At 41.8% G+C, this 17,459-nt stretch overlaps 1 protein-coding gene across 2 annotated transcripts in view; it reads right to left on the bottom strand.

The window, feature by feature from the left end:
• Window positions 1–17,459, bottom strand: part of LOC147016363 (uncharacterized) — a 183,131-nt gene that overhangs the window by 63,632 nt on the left and 102,040 nt on the right. For both annotated transcript variants that reach the window (XM_085844977.1, XM_085844976.1), the window contains exons 12-16: window positions 14,841–14,960; window positions 13,849–14,190; window positions 5,093–5,185; window positions 4,301–4,400; window positions 4,090–4,200 (exon numbers count right to left, since the gene is read on the bottom strand). In XM_085844977.1, the coding sequence (XP_085701103.1) occupies window positions 4,090–4,200; window positions 4,301–4,400; window positions 5,093–5,185; window positions 13,849–14,190; window positions 14,841–14,960 (766 nt within the window). The remainder of the gene's footprint in view (window positions 1–4,089; window positions 4,201–4,300; window positions 4,401–5,092; window positions 5,186–13,848; window positions 14,191–14,840; window positions 14,961–17,459) is intronic.

Here is a 17,459-nt window from a genome sequence, read left to right as displayed (position 1 = left end):
ATATATATATGTATATATATATATATATATATATATATATATATATATATATATATATATATGTATATATACATATATATATACATATATATATATATATATATATACACATATATATATATATATATATATATATATATATATATATATATATATATATATATATATATATATATACATATATATATATGTATATATATATATATGTATATATGTATGTATATATATATATATATACCGGGCATAGTGGCGTGCACCTGTAATCCGGCTACTTGGAGGCTTGGGTTGGAGGATCGCTCGAGGACGAGAGCTCTGCACTGGGCCGCGCTATGAGATGGTGTAGGGCAGCCCGGAATCATGGCGAAACCCAATCCTTATCCCTGTGTCGTAAGAGGCGACCAGGGTTGCGACAGGAAGGGCATCCGGCGTAAAACATGTGCCAAATCACTATGCGGATCATACGGATGATCCGCTGTGGCGACCCCTAACGGGAGTAGCCGAAAGACGAACAACAACATATACATATATACAGTGGGGAGAACAAGTATTTGATACACTGCCGATTTTGCAGGTTTTCCCACTTACAAAGCACGTAGAGGTCTGTAGTTTTCATCATAGGTACACTTCAACTGTGAAAGACGGAATCTAAAACAAAAATCCTGAAAATCACATTGTATGATTTTTAAATAATTAATTTGCATTTTATTGCATGAAATAAGTATTTGATACATCAAAAAACAGAACTTAATATTTGGTACAGAAACCTTTGTTTGCAATTACAGAGATCAGATGTTTCCTGTAGTTCTGAACCAAATTTGCACAGACTGCAGCAGAGATTTTGGCCCACTCCTCCATTCAGATCTTCTCCAGATCCTTCAGGTTTTGGGGCTGTCGCTTGGCAACACAGACTTTCAGCTCCCTCCAAAGATTTTCTATTGGGTTCAGGTCTGGAGACTGGCAATGCCACTCCAGGACCTTGAGATGCTTCTTACAGAGCCACTCCTTAGTTGCCCTGGCTGTGTGTTTCAGGTCGTTGTCATGCTGGAAGACCCAGCCACGCCCCATCTTCAATGCTCTTGTTGAGGGAAGGAGGTTGTTGGCCAAGATCTCGTGATACATGGCCCCATCCATCCTCCCCTCTATACTGTGCAGTCGTCCTGTCCCCTTTGCAGAAAAGCATCCTCAAAAAATGGTGTTTCCATCTCCATGCTTCGCGGTTGGGATGGTGTTCTTGGGGTTGTACTCATCCTTCTTCTTCCTCCAAACACGGCGAGTGGAGTTTAAACCAAAAAGCTCTATTTTGGTCTCATCAGACCACATGACCTTCTCCCATTCCTCCTCTGGATCATCCAGATGGTCATTGCTAAACTTCAGACGGGCCTGGACATGCGCTGGCTTGAGCAGAGGGACCTTGCGTGCGCTGCAGGATTTTAATCCATGACGTCGTAGTGTGTTACTTATGGTTTTCTTTGATACTGTGGTCCCAGCTCTCTTCAGGTCATTGACCAGGTCCTGCCGTGTCGTTCTGGGCTGATCCCTCACCTTTCTCATGATCATTGAGGCTCCACGAGGTGAGATCTTGCATGGAGCCCCAGACCGAGGGAGATTGACTGTTATCTTGAACTTCTTCCATTTTCTAATAATTGCGCCAACAGTTGTCTCCTTCTCACCAAGCTGCTTGCCTATTGTCCTGTAGCCCATCCCTCCCAGCCTTGTGCAAGTCTACAATTTTGTCCCTGATGTCCTAAGACAGCTCTCTGGTCTTGCCCATTGTGGAGTGGTTGGAGTCTGATTGCTTGAGTGTGGACAGCTGTGTTTTATGCAGATAACGAGTTCAAACAGGTGCAGTTAATACAGGTAATGAGTGGAGAATGGGAGGGCTTCTTAAAGACAAAACTAACTGGTCTGTGAGAGCCGGAATTCTTACTGGTTGGTAGGTGATCAAATACTTATTTCATGCAATAAAATGCAAATTAATTATTTAAAAATCATACAATGTGATTTTCAGGATTTTTGTTTTAGATTCCGTCTTTCACAGTTGAAGTGTTTACTGATGATAAAAATTACAGACCTCTACGTGCTTTGTAAGTGGGAAAACCTGCAAAATCGGCAGTGTATCAAATACTTGTTCTCCCCACTGTATGTATGTATGTATGTATGTATGTATGTATGTATGTATGTATGTATGTATGTATGTATGTATGTATGTATGTATATATATATATATATATATATATATATATATATATATATATATATATATATATATATATATTTTGTTGCGGTTCTCGGAACCGCATGCATACAACAAATCGGTGTCCCAAGACAGTTATTCCATTATTATATGTGGAGATGGTCCCTTTCCTTTTGTTTAGTTGGACAACAGGGGAGTGCGTTGCGATAATCAAATAGCTAGGGTTGCTTAAATCATTTTTCCTTCATTTCATCCCGACTCTTCTTCTTTTCTGATTATTCCTGAGGTAAATCAGCCACGTGCACCTTCGCTGTAAGGTGGGAACTCGTGGAGATCAGCGCGTGCGGCGCCGCGGTGAGGGATCTGCTGCACAGAGATCCTCATTCCTGGACGAGCCCTAAACCCAGCGTGTGCAGCGAGTCATGTGTGCTTGGCAGTGCAGGGTTGTCGACTTGAGCTTCCGATGGTCTGGGGAGAATTGCCGGCTGCATTAAAAAGGCATGTGAATGAATACCTCTTAAGAGGCTGCACAAATGGAATTTTTCACGGCACGGGAAACACGGCCAGCACGACTCCCACACTGCACGAAACGCGTACGGAGGCCAATAAAGACTCCTCCACGCCATGTTTGGCAGGATACGAGTGTGCGAGTAAAAGTGGCTTGTTCCTTTTTCACCTAAATATCTGACACGTATTGGTGTTTGCCCCACGCACACGCTAGCGCAGTCGTGTGAACGCAAGCGCTGGCCACGTGGTTAATAGCGGAACCGCGCACACTGTATGGAATGTGCTCGAAAGCAGATACGTACGCCGCTCATGAGACGTGCACGGATTTATCCATGATGATGTACCTTTGGTCCTCGCTGGCAGCGGTGGATTCTCCACGGATGGTGAACATCTTCTCGTCTCTACAGCCAGCGAAGCTGCGATCGAGCCAGGGAATGCACAGTGCGGGCCACGTTGATCGATGCTGGTCGAACGCCTGAGTGGGCATGAGGGACCCTCGACCGGTCGCCCGAGCACGGCCCGGGGGTTTTTGCAGGATGATTCGCGTGCCAATTTCGGTGTGGGCGATTCGTGTCATGTCGTGGGGTCGGAGCGAGGTGTGTTCGCTGTGTGGGCTGGCCTTGCCGGAAACGAAGTGAGGCGGTTTCCGGCCCAAGCTGGCGGCCACGTGAGGGTGAGGGGCCAATCGGAGCGCCCGATTCAGGTGATTACGTTACGATTCGGGGTGGCCCCTCCCCCCAAGCTGCAAGTCCTATAAAGGTCGGAGAAGTCCCTCCATCTCTCTCTCTTGCTTTTTGAGTTTCTCCGCCTCTCTCTCGCCTCATCGACACCGCCACGATCCGCCTCCTGCTGCCTGGACTCTGCCTCGTCATCTCCGCCCACCCCCTACCTGGTCCCACCTACTACTCCACCCTCGCACTCTTGACTCCGCCCCTTCTCGACTCAAGCTCCTCCTTTACGGTGCCCAATTCCTGGTTCTAAACTCCTTCTTCATCGGGTTTTCTGTGTCTGTGTGTGTGTATGTGTGTGTCCTGGCACCTGTCTGCCTAAGTAAGACTGCAGAAGATCGTTATTATTATTGTTATTAATTTCGCGTTTAGTCTGCTCTGTGTCCGCTTTTGTAAGTTGCCTGTTTATTTGCTGCATCACACCTCTTTCCCCTATCTCTGCACAACACACCCCAATAAATCTTTATCGTACCACACATCTTTCCTCGCCTGCTTGCAACCAGCAAAAAACCAACAGCAAACTCAAATGGCCCTTGTTAACGTTCAAATATCACAGTACAGTGTACAACTGACGATAAAATTATGCGAAGCATTATCGATAGCGTGTATCAAATTCAAGCAATGCGGCAACAAACAAGATGAAGAAGAATAAACACCCACCAGTAAGTCCTGAACAGTGGTCGTGTGACCATCGTGGACAGGAAGTGCACAAAAGGGCAGAAGAGCCTTGACCCATTATCCATTTTGCATCACAAATGGTGCACGGTGAGCCTACAGGAGGGCAGAGCGAGAAAAAGGAGGAACAGGTATGAAAAAGGTAAACGGTGGGCACAAGTTGCATGGCACTCGGACATATTGTGAGGCGACATACCGGACAGACGATGAGTACACTTCATGCAGACAGAGAAGCCGTTCGCCCAGGTGTCTGAGCGGGACATACAGATGTGGCAACAGACGCAACGTGGACAGAACTGGAAAAATATGGCAAAATTAAGCATTACAGTGTAAAATACGAGTTGAAGTGACCAAATAAAAGGTAAAGATAACATGTGAGAGGAAATTCTAATAAAACATGTATCTTTTTCTGCTTATCAATTTCAAAGAACATACAAAAAGAAAAGTTTTTCTGAGCAATCATATGCTGTTGATTCAGTTTTGAACAACTGGACGACAATAAATATCTCCAAGTTCAAGCGCACGCCAATGGAAATCGACAAAATAATGAAGTTATTATGGATGAGGTCCAGATACGAGCAAATGCAAAAATCAAATTACCGACGACTCATTCATAGCCACCCATAAAGGATGGATTGTTGGATTTTTCAGCAGCACCTCATTTCCCACAGTCGGAAAAATACTCTTTCCTTCTTGGATGATAAAATACATCATTTATCTTGTTCTCCGACATGGACCGACGATGTTCACAAAGAGACGTGTTTGGTTGCACCCATAATCAGCCAAAACTGGTTTCTACTGTTTTGGCGTCAGTGATTGGGGGAGGAAAGAAGGAGGTTGGAATGATGGAAACGTGCCTCGATAATTGAGCTTCATTTTTGAGGCATTAAAAGGTGAAATCATATAATTGGTGGAAACACCTGTGTATAATACATGTATAGTTGATGAAAAATATCAATTGCTTGAAAACTAACAGTTGCAACATTACCCAGACAGGAGGTGAACCCAATGGTTGGCAGGGGTAGGCTGGCCCCAGACAGTCAGGGTGAAAGGTCGAAAAGCAATGAGAGCAGGTCAGTAGCTGAGGGTGGAAGTGGGGGGGATTGGGACAACAGTATGAGAAAACAAAGGCTATAACAGGATAGTTGGTGAACTTCCATGGATCATGAGAAATACAGTCGTGGCCAAAAATATTGGCTCTCTTGCACTTTTTCCAAATAATGACCATTTCTTCCAGAAAATTGTTGAAAAAAAAAAAAGGGCAAATTTATTTCTTTGGTTTGCAATGGAACAAAACAAAAAAAGCTGAAAAAAATTTCAAAATCTTCGCTTATTCCACACGAGATCCTAAAATGGCTCGGACAATATTATTGGCACCCTTTCGAAGTTGTGAGAAATAATGATATTCCAAACAGGTGATTCTCCTTTACTTTGGAATTGAACTCACCTGTGGCGAGTTGCAGGTGCCTGCACTATAAAAATCACTCATTCAACCAGTTTGAATAGAGAAAAGGAGTCATTGTGCTGTTTTGTGTCACTGTGTGAACCACGATGAGCATGGAGGAAAGAAAGAAAACCAAATAATTCTCTGAGGAGGTCAGACACAAGATTGTAGCCAAGCATGGACAATCTCAAGGCTACGAGTCCATCTGCAGAGACAATGATGTTCCTGTGTCCACCATAAGCAATGTTGTCAGGAAGTTTAAGGCCAATGGCACAGTCGCCAACCTCCCTGGACATGGCTGCAAGAGTAAACTTGATTGAAGTTTGCAGCGAAAGTGGAGAAAGCACCTTGATCAACTGCCAAACAGATTCAAGTTGACCTTCAGACACAAAGTACGACAGTTTCAACTCACACCATCCATCACCAACCCAATGAAAGGAGGTTCTATGGAAGGAGACCTCAGAGGACCCCACTGCTGAGAGAGAGTGACAGAAGTAAGCCCGACTGGAGTTTGCCAAAACACACCTGAACAAGCCAAAATCTTTCTGGGAGAATATCCTGGGGACAGATGAGACCAAATTAGCGCTTTTCGGGAAAGCACATCATCTCTATGTTTACAGAAAACAAAATGAAGCCTTCAAAGAAAAGAACACCTTCCCTGCAATCAAACATGAAGGAGGATCAGTGATGTTTTAGAGTTGTTGTGCTTCCTCTAGCACTGGGTACCTTGAATGTGTGCATGGCATCATGAAATCAGGAGATTACCAAGGAGGCATTTTGGAGTTCAATGTTCAACCAGTGTCAGAAAGCTGGGTCTCCGTCAAAGGTCATAGGTCTTGCAGCAGAACAATGACCCCAAACACACTTCAAAAGGCACCGAGGAATGGTTTAAGACAAAACGCTGGACTATTCTGAAGTGGCCAGCAATGAGTCCAGATCTAAATCCCATTGAACACCTGTGGGGAGATCTGAAAACAGCAGTTGGGAGAAGGCACCCTTCAAATCTGGGAGAACTGGAGCAGTTTGCACAAGAAGAGTGGGTAAAACTACCAGTAGAGAGGTGCAGGAAGCTCATTCATGGCTATAGGAAGTGCTTCGCTGCAGTTATTTTGACCAAAGGTTGCGATACCAAATATTAAGTCGAGGATGCCAATAATTTTGTCAATGCCATTTCTCTTTAGGTTCTGATTTAAAAGGACATATTAAGTTCTGAATCATAAACAAAGGTTCTGTAATATTAACAGTGAAATAAAGAATTGTGGAGACAAAATACTTTCATTAATTTCAACTTATTTTTCAAGAAAATTGTGACATTTGGAAAAAGTGCAAGGGTGCCAATATTTTTGGCCATCACTGTATATTTTTTAAAGAAAACAATAGACAAAGGTTCAAAATAAAGATTAAAAAGAAAAAATAATAATTTGGGACAAAAATTTCATTTTTTTCATTTTCAAAGATTGTTTAAAATGACAAAAAAAATAACGATTTAAAAATGTCAAAAAGGACTTTAAAGTACAAGGGGGTTTAGAACGGATATCAAAAGGGCATGTCTAAAGGGAAAGAACAAAAGGAGACACAAAAAGAGACAAAAGAAAAACACGACATTAAAGAAAATGGAAAAAAAATATCGAACAAAAGACAAAAAAAGAAAATAAAACCAGCACTTGAATATTATGCTTGAGAACAAAGGCTCAGGTGTGATGTTTAAACTTCAGGGCATTGTTCAATTGGTGGAACAACAGAGAACATTATACTCAAAGAACTCAAGCTATAAATGTCTCACATGGTGTTCCAAAACAATATTGGAGATGCAACATTATCAAAAATTACACCACAATACACAAAATAATATACGAACAATAATAATATAACAATAATAATATACCAATAATAATATACCAACAATAATAATATACCAACAATGATAATATACCAACAATCGTGTATTAATACACAAACACTACCATAAACCACACAATAATACACAAAATAATACACTAACAATAATAATATACTAACAATAATAATATACTGGCAATAATAATATACGAACAATAATAATCTACTAACAATGATAATATACCGACAATCATGTATTAATACACTAACAGTACCATGAAACCACACGATAATACACAAAATAATAATAAACGAACAATAGTGTATTAATACATGTAATAATACACTAACAATAATAATATACTAACAATCATGGATTAATACACAAACAGTACCATAAACCACACAATAATACACAAAATAATACACCAACAATAATAATATACTTACAATAGGATATTAATACACGAACAGCACCACAAACCACACTACAATATACAAAATAATATACTAACAATAATAATATACAAACAATGGTGTATTAATACACAAACAGCACCAAAAACCACACTTCAATACACAAAATAATATACCAACAATAATAATACATGAACAATAATATATCAAGAATAGTGTATTAATACACAAACAGCACCTTAAACCACACGACAAGACACAAAATAATATACTAAAAATAATAATACACCAACAATAATAATATACGAACAATCGTGTATCAATACACGAACAGCACCACAAACCAACACTATAATACACAAAATAATATACAAACAATAATAATATACTAACACTAGTGTATTAATACACAAACACCCCCATAAGCCACACGATAATACACAAAATAATATACTAGCAAAAATACAGCAGCAATAATGTCTAAATACATGAACAGCACCATACACCACACCACAATACACAAAATAATATACTAACAATAATAATATACTAACAATAGGGTATTAAAACAGTAACGGTACCAAAAACCACGACAACACAAAATAATACACTGTACGAACAATAGTGTATTCATACAGTAACAGTACCATAAACTACACTACACAACACAAAATAATATACCAACAATAATAATAATACACTAACAGTACCATAAACCACACTATAATACACAAAAGGATGTACCAGGAAACAAGTGCAGAGGAACACTCCTTTCTCGCAGGTACGTTTCCAAGTATTTTCGGCTTCTTTCAGAAGTTCCATTTAATGTTCCAATCCTTATCTGGCATGCACGAGAAACTTTCGGCCGCCCCGAAGAACCTCGTTGCCAGGAGTTTCTGCCCATGCGCACCGAGCATTCTGGGGCGGATTATGTCACTTCGAAAGTCACGTTATTCGTGGGAAATTACAGAATAAGCAAAATAAGTGAAAGAGGAAGCAGGTTTGGTGGATTTTCGTTCTGAAAAGTAAACTCTACATGTTGAGAACATCTTTACAAAGAAGGAATCAAACAGAGGTAAACACGTTTATTCCAGTGGGACCAACAAAAATGACATTTTATTTTGGTCAACAAGGATCTAACAGAAGTGCCAGTGCTGAACCATTTCATTACCGGTGGTGACCAATGACTGGTATGGAGTGAACTAGCATTAAACCTGAACATGTAACACAGGAATGAAAAACGATCGAGCTGAACGATGGATTGAGCAACTGGACTGAAAACAACATTGACAACATTAACAACAACTTAAATCAAATCACTTAAAGAAGTGATTTGAAATAAGTAACAAAACAATGAGGGATCACAGTTAAAACGAGAGGGCAGTCTGTAGAGCGCATACCTCCGCTATGTAATGCCTGATCCACAAGAACGTATCGGGCACATTACATTTTTGAGATATCGTGCTACATATCGTTTTTGGCCCGATCTCTCAATGGTGAAGAATCACTTAAAAAATTCTAGTCCTCGGATCTGGATCCGGATCTTCACCAAAATCTAATCAGTTTGTCCTTGTCACACACCCAACCTGTCCACAAGATTTCATCTGGATCCGTCTACAACCTTTTGAGATATCCTGCACACAGACAGACAAACAAACAGACAGACAGAAAGGTGTGAAAACATAACCTCCTTCACCTTCGTTGGCAGACGTTAAAAGAAGAATATGAGAGAAAACAAAAGGGATTTTAACACGAAAGAAAATGATTAAAAACTCGAGAGCTGAAGCTTTAAAAACCGACAAGCAGAGTTCTATGACAGGATGCATTGAGATTTTTGCCCTAAAATAAGAAAATAAAGCATGATAATGGAGACCCCATCATCAAGCATGCCGAAGAACCCTGTGAACAAGGGCCCGAAAGATGAAAGAACAAATCCCATAACTTGGAAAAAAAAAAAACCGAGCCAGTGTGTATCCATAACAACAAAAAAAAACAAAGGAGAGGAGACGCACCTGAAGAATTACCATCCAATCAGCTTCCTCTCCAATATTTATCACATGTTCACTAAAGTTACCGATAACAGACTCGCGATTTAACAGGACGACTGACCATGGGAGGAAGTACGTTCTGGAACAGTGATCTTCATGATTGTTTTAGAGGGGGGGCACTTTTGCCGATATGACATCAGTGTGAGAGCCGCCACACCGCCTGCAGGCTGCTATTCGGCCCCGCCTCCACATACTCTTCTTCGTTGTTGTCAACTCGGCTGCAAGCGTAATTGTTTGTACACTGCAATCATATCCTGATGTAGTTATGTTTCTCCTCTTCTTCACGTTGGAACACTCATTTGAAACCATTAGGTCAATTTGATAGCATTTATGATGGGGTGTTTTCACATTTATGTGTTATCGGTCGCACGTCAGGGGCCGCACTTTAGGCCACCAGGAGCCACCAGTGGCTGTGCAATGAAGAACAGGGTTCTAGAATCTCGAGGTCGATATTAGACAATGGATCAAATAGAGGCAGCTTCAAAAGTCTTCGTGCCGAGTTCGCACAATGGTTACGAGAAAGTCTTCGATGTTGTGGAAACAAATGGCATTGCACAAGCTCCACGTCGCCTGAACATCAACTGCAGAGAGAGACGTGTTACATGTAGTCTGTGATCATGGTGCAGTGACCTGAAACTACACCACAGAAGTGGTAAGATCATTGATATCAAATGAGGTGTCATCAGAGAGGGTTACAAATATACAAGCCAGTAGGTGACGAGGGATCCGCTAGGATCGAAGCACTGGATACGATGCTTTTCATTCTGACCGATCCACCGACGAAGATTCGTTGCCAAGACGTATTGGTTCACATACAATTGTTCCTCTGCCTGGCAAGATTTTTCCTATTGCGTATTTTGCCAACTGGCACTCCTCATAAAAAATGACGGTAAATAGATACCCTATTTTTTAAGGACTACCATTTGAAAAATAAAACCTAAATCAAAAATCAGCTCGAATAAATTTGGGACGAATTAAGTAAAAAATAAAATGTGTCATTATTTTTGTTGACATTACCTCAGATGACGGCAAACAAAGTGGACGTCAGAAGAACACGAAACAAAACGTAACGTGAAGAGAGAGAGAGAGAGAGAGAGAGAGAGAGAGAGAGAGAGAGAGAGAGAGAGAGAGAGAGAAAGAAAAAATAACCATAAACAGAACAACAGATGTTCAGGGAAATACGAACCAGACCGTGGGTAGCGCGAGAAGACTTCCTGGTCGGTTGTTTTTGATGAACCTGGCGGTGTAGCGGACGATAACATAACGAGGGGTGTAGAAATTTTTTTTAAAAGATGTTTTTCAAATTCCACATAACTTGATTTATGTCATATTATTAGAAATCCACAAAGACAGAAATGCCGGTGATTCCATTTATTTTGAATCCTTTTCACTTTGGTCAATAACGTTTGGATCGAGGAGAGATCGAAGGTGGAACGACGGTGTAGTTCCTTACAAACACTGTATACACACATTAAATGACGGTAAATAGACACCCTATTTTTGAAGGACTACCATTTGAAAAATAAAACCTAAATCAAAAATTGGCTCGAGCAAAATTTTCTAAATATCTCAAAGTGTTTCATTCCGAAGTCTCGTTTCTCCACATTCAAAACTGTAGGACAAGTATTGAAAATAGTGAACGTGTGGTTTTCTGGCCACTGCATAGCAACGGGTGGTTGCTTAGCAACGGAACTCAAACGCGCACATTCCCAGCTCATTTGGCACCTAATCGCCAAGTTTCATCGAAATCGGTTTGTGCTGTGGAGCCTCGCGTTGCAGACACACACACACACACACACACACACACACACACACACACACACACACACACACACACACACACACACACACACACACACACACACACACACACACACACACACGGAAAACCCTACAATAAGGGATATCTAGCGAATCCAAAAATGGTGTCAAATTGCAAGTATTAGAAGAGATTGGAGCATATTGAAGGAGACTTTCATTCTGCAGTGCACAGAATGGCCGTGTGAAGTCAAGTTTTTAACCTCCGCCAATTACCTCTGTGTTCAGATAAGACAGATACGTACAATAGAGACATCAAATGCTTACAACTAGAGTTAAGGTTTGCAAAATGATTTTCAAAGGGCCCGAGACCTTTGACCTGTTCAATCTAACATTGAATCGGTTAATCTTTGTATTACAATCCCTAAGTATGTCAAGTATGGATAAAATCTCTTGAGTGGTTCATAAGTTATTGCAGTAACAGATTTTCAATCAAAGGACTCTTTACCTTAGACCCTTGGCCTTTTGAACCCAAAATTTAATCAGTTCATCTTTGTATGTCAATAGTTATCCCAAGTTCGGTCAAGATCCCTTCAGCCAGTAACAAAAATCTGCTAATTTCAGTTGAAGGTCACATGACCATTGACCCTTTGAACCCAAAATAAAATCAGTTCATTTTTGCATCATAATATACCTTTGTATCAGGTTTGGTTTAAAAAAAAAATTAAAAAATTACCCCCAGTTGGGGGTGACAGTCATCTCTGAAGCTCTGTAGATGTGGATCTCTGATCGGCTTAGAATGGCTTCGATGTCGTCTCGTCTTTTGGTTCAACGTACAGACGAAAGCCCGGGAGTAAAAAGGATAGAAAACCTCAGAAATCAAACTACATTTCTGAGTTATCTGGAGATAGATTTTGAAAATGGTTGATTTGGAACATTTATGATCAATATTGCTTCAAAAGGATAGAAACCGGACCTCAGAAATCAAACCGAATTTCTGAGTCATAAATGGCGGATGATATTTTGATAATGGATGATTTCACAAGTTTACAGCATCGGGTGACCTTGACATTGACCTTCAATCAGGTCGAAAGTCATACCGTCGTGCATCACTCATCGACCCCGACCTACATACCAAGTTTCATCAAGATCGGGCAAGTTTTTTTTTGACGGTTTCACATCGGCGATTTTTCCAACTTTGAAGACACGTGACTCGATAACCAGGAGGGATTTCAAAAAACCGGCCTGACCAAATTTAGATATTGTTCCATATTATCAGAATCCGAAGGAATTTCGAAGATCGGATCATAAACGGCGGAGGAGATAGATTTTGAAAATGGACGATTTTGCAACTTTGGAGTGACCTTGATGTTGACCTTGACCTTCAATCGGGTCAAAGGTCATACCGTAGTGCATCCCTCATCGACATCTACCCACATACCAAATACCAAGAAAATCGGAAGAAAAAAATGGGGACGTACGTACGTACGGACATCGAGACTGGTTTTATTAGGTCATCTCCATCGAGATGACCTAAAAAGGGGGCAATACCCCTGGGCGCTCACCTGGTCGAATAACGATACTGAGGAGGAAGTCAACATGGGCCAAATCAGCAAAATGTTCCAATGAACGAATGTTATAGCAAATACCCATTTTGGGGGGCACTGCCGCACCCATAAACACCCTCAGACCCCAATTGTTTTTAATGGTGTGAACAAGCTTTGGTACATCATGGGTGATAAAGGTGGTGGTCAAGTTTCATCGAAATTCAGTGTGTGGTTTCAGAGAAGAAAGCAAATACATATTATGGGGGGGCAACCACCCATAAAACCCAAGGCCCCAATTTTTTTTAATGCCGTGAAAAACTTTGGTACATACCGGGTGATGAAGGTTGTGCTCAAGTTTCATCAAAATCATGTGTGTAGTTTCAGAGTTGTTGCAAGTGTTTGTGGACGGACAGACGGATGGACGATGCGTCATCCCAGGTGAGCAATAAAAAAAAAAAAAAAAAAAAAAAAAAAAAAAAAAAATCGGTGAACATAATCTGCTACGTTCAGCTTAAGGTCCCATGACCTTTGACCCCAAAGCCATATCAGGTCATTGTTGCACAAGGTTTGTTCAAAATCCCTTCAGTGGTTCATAAATTATTGTGGGAACAAAACGGACGGACACATGGATAACCCAAAAACATGTCTCTGGCACTTGAGGCCTAAAATGAAACAAAGGACTATACCACACCTTGAGATTAGTCCCTTCACCGCCGCAGACCATGCAACAAAGGCACAGCCGACACCTCCAGACCCTTCGGTTCCGCCCACTCTCCCAGATGTCTCTCAATCCTTCGACCGACTCTCCGCTGCTCTCCAAGTGCGGAACCTCTCCCCCTTGCTTTCCTCGCTCGCTCTCCATTCTTGCTTTCTTATTCTTCACCTTCACATCCTCTGCACCCTCTCGGCCATTCCCTCCAGCACTTTCACCATCATTCTCCTCATCGCTTCCCTCACCACTCTCACTAGAACTGTCCACCTCATTCAGGCAGAATGAGTGATAAGCCTCGCAGCAGCTTCCACAAAACTGTAGCTGAAAAAGGGAGGGGGGGGGGGGAAGAATATATATATATATATATAGATATCAAAAAAGAAACAATGGTGAGGAGATAAAGATGGAGGTGAGTAATCGAGAATTGTGGGAAGAGATGAGCCAAATAAAGAAGGGAGGGGATACAACTGTAAAGGCACCAGTTATTCCCACCTTCTTGTGGGGTCGGGCCACGTAAAGGTTTTAGCCAAGTCTTTCATGAACCAGCTCACCTGACGTTTCACTGAGGGTGGAAGGACTTGGTAATTTGTTCAAGGTGGTGGCGATAACTCGACAACTCTTCGCAAAAGACACCGAGGGATCTTTATCATCAATCCTCTGCTAGCAGACAGGACACAGAGTTCAACGTCCATCTGAGGGACGGCGCACTTTGTCATGCAACGCCCTACATGCGAAACATCTATCCAACAGTTTATAGTCGGGTCGGGAATCAAACTCGGACTAAACATCTCAAAGATGCATGTGCTACCATTGCACCATTGTGTCAGACAGGAAGAGTTATAAAGGGGAAGCAAAGTTAAACCCAGAAAGTTTTGCATGCCAGCACATTAAACCAAGTTGTTTCATACATGGCAAATTGATTGGCTGCTTTGTAAGCAAGGACAAGGTACACAGAAAATTGCATGGAATACCTGATTCAAGCCTGCACTGCCACACAGCAAGCACACAGGTAAAGAGAGTGCATGTGGAGAAGATGCAAGGAGAGAGAGGCCTCCAGCTCCCCAGATTTTCCTTATACTGCTTTCTTCTTGCTACACACAGCAACAAAACAAGCACTCATGTTGGACATCACAATTAAGGGAGTAAAAATGATCATGGTCGTCATGGTAACAAGGAAAACTAAACAAAAATGAATTGTGAGATGCCATCTGCTGAACAGAAAGCTTTCTTTCTCAAGACATCCTGAACTCTATAATCTCCTTCCGTCTTTATTCCACACATCGAGTTGATAGACCCAATGCTCACGAAGGTGGAGGTGTTGTTGTCGACCTCTGGTCCCCTTCACATAGCTTCCACTGAGCCCTGTCCCCACAATCTTGAAGGAATATCTCTGGATCTGTATCCTTCCCCGCAATAACGTGTTGTTGTTGATCATTAACTATGGTCAGTCCTGCTTGAATGGGCCCATGGCACGGAGACGGCTAATCGATTTCCCAGGAGCGACCCAAAGATTCCTCACATCGAGGATGTCAATGTCTTGTTGATGGACGTGGTCCACTGTCCTTCCATCGATTAAAAAAAATAAAACATATAAAAATCGAGGCTCATGCAAGAGTGAGGTGACAGTGTAAAAAGGCGTTGCAGTGATAGTGTGGCTAAAGTTGGACACAAGCAGGGAATGAATGAATAGCAAAAGAATAGGAAAAAAAGAAGGAAAGGTAACAGGAACCCACAAGTAAGAGGGTGGGTTGGGTATGTAGGTGGTAGTGCATCATTTCCTTGATGCTTGGGAGGGAAGAGTGTGATTGACCTGTCTCAAGAAGGAAATTCCACAAACAGCAAGGGGAGGGAGAGAGGGGAATAAAAAGAATAGAGGTATGCAGAAATCCTGGATTTTGGAAGGTACCACCATGTGTGATGGTTCAATCAGTCAAATTGGTCTAGCATGCAGTCTGCTATCTCTTCCATTTTCGAGTAACTATCCACAGTCTCTTCATCTCTGGAGATAGACTGAATGGGACTCATTTCATCACATACTACTCTCGCTCCATCATCACCGCATACCTTCATTCAACATCTCCACATATCCTGCTCAACATCCTGTCCTGATACAAGGACCCGTGTGTTGAGGGAAAGCAGCTTGAATTTTCCACCTGGAAAGACAAGCTCACCGATAGGCACCTGTGATCTTTCTGGAAAGCTCTCAATATTCTTTCTGTCCTGAATCATGCCAAAGCTCCAGATCAGGGCCTTCATTATCCACAAAACATCCATAGTATTTGATAACGGCTGTTTCTGGTATGTTACTTCACTCTGGAAAGACAACCATGATGAACAATGATCATGCCAAGGATAAGTGCCTTACCTCTGTCTTCATGGAAAAGGTCATGGTCCCCAACACCTCTTTTATTTTTACTGTACCTATCAAACCCACTCCCACCAACCCAACTCCCTCGAGCATGTGAACCTCTCCTCCATAAACGTGAAGGAATTCCAAAACACTCAACGACTCTGACACAAACACGACCAGTATCAGTGGTTTAAAACTCAAGAATTATTAACTTCCCTGTCAACCACTGTCTGCTCGTTTCCATGTCAATCTCTGAGAACTGCCGACATCACAGATTTCCTCTCAGGTCGTGTCACTTTGTCCAAGTCAATGACTGATGGATGCTCTCAATCACAAACAAAAGATCAGCACAAGCTCACTGCACATCTCCAATGCATTTGATCAAGTTTCATTATTTATCGTGTCTGCTACCCTTTCTAAACTATCAGCCAGGGCCCCCTCCTGGAGTGGCTATCAGATTCCCTGCACATTCACAAGCAGCGGGGTTGTCATTCTCTCCCAAGTTCCACCTTTAGAAGGTGACGTCCCTCAAGGGGGTGTCCAGTTCTTAATCTATATCAATAACCTCTTTGTCATTGCAAATGCCACAGCATTACTTGGCAGCACAGTTTGGTCTGACGGAAAACTAATGCTTGAAAAATCAGCCACACGTCGTTTCCCATGACAGCAAGCATACAGTACTCTACTGTTCATCTTATCCAATGACACAGACCAACACAAGCCTTCACAGAGACTGGGATTCCGACGTTTCACCGAGTTACCTCCGCATGTCAAACCTAATGCTTTTACTTTCCAAATTCTATACTTCATGTTCTCCATGAATTAATTGCCCTCCTCTTTCGCAAGTAGAACCATATCCCTGAGTCTGTTGTTATGCTCTTCCCACCAGGCCTTCAATCAAGTCTGCTGTCCACCAAGGCACCAACACTCATGTTCCGACCCATTTTTACCTTTGGAACTTTAATACACCTACTGAAAACCTGTACCCCTTTCATGTGCAACACCTCGTGCTGTGGTACATCCACATGTTGTTATCCATGTTACCCCCTTCGCCTCATGCTGCGTCTATTGACTCTTTGCCCCCTTGTTGATGCATTCTTCAATAAGTCTCAACACCTGCACAAGTAAAAACTAGTAATGGAATATATCACATGCACGCACGCACGCATGCACGCACACAAACACACACCAACACACACCAACACACACCAACACACACTAAAGGTGGGGAAACTGGATT

This window comes from Eptatretus burgeri, chromosome 11, assembly GCF_056783735.1.
Source record: "Eptatretus burgeri isolate ZD-2024b chromosome 11, Ebu_testis_v1, whole genome shotgun sequence".
NCBI lineage: Eukaryota > Metazoa > Chordata > Myxini > Myxiniformes > Myxinidae > Eptatretus > Eptatretus burgeri.
This window is presented reverse-complemented; position numbering and strand designations above follow the sequence as displayed.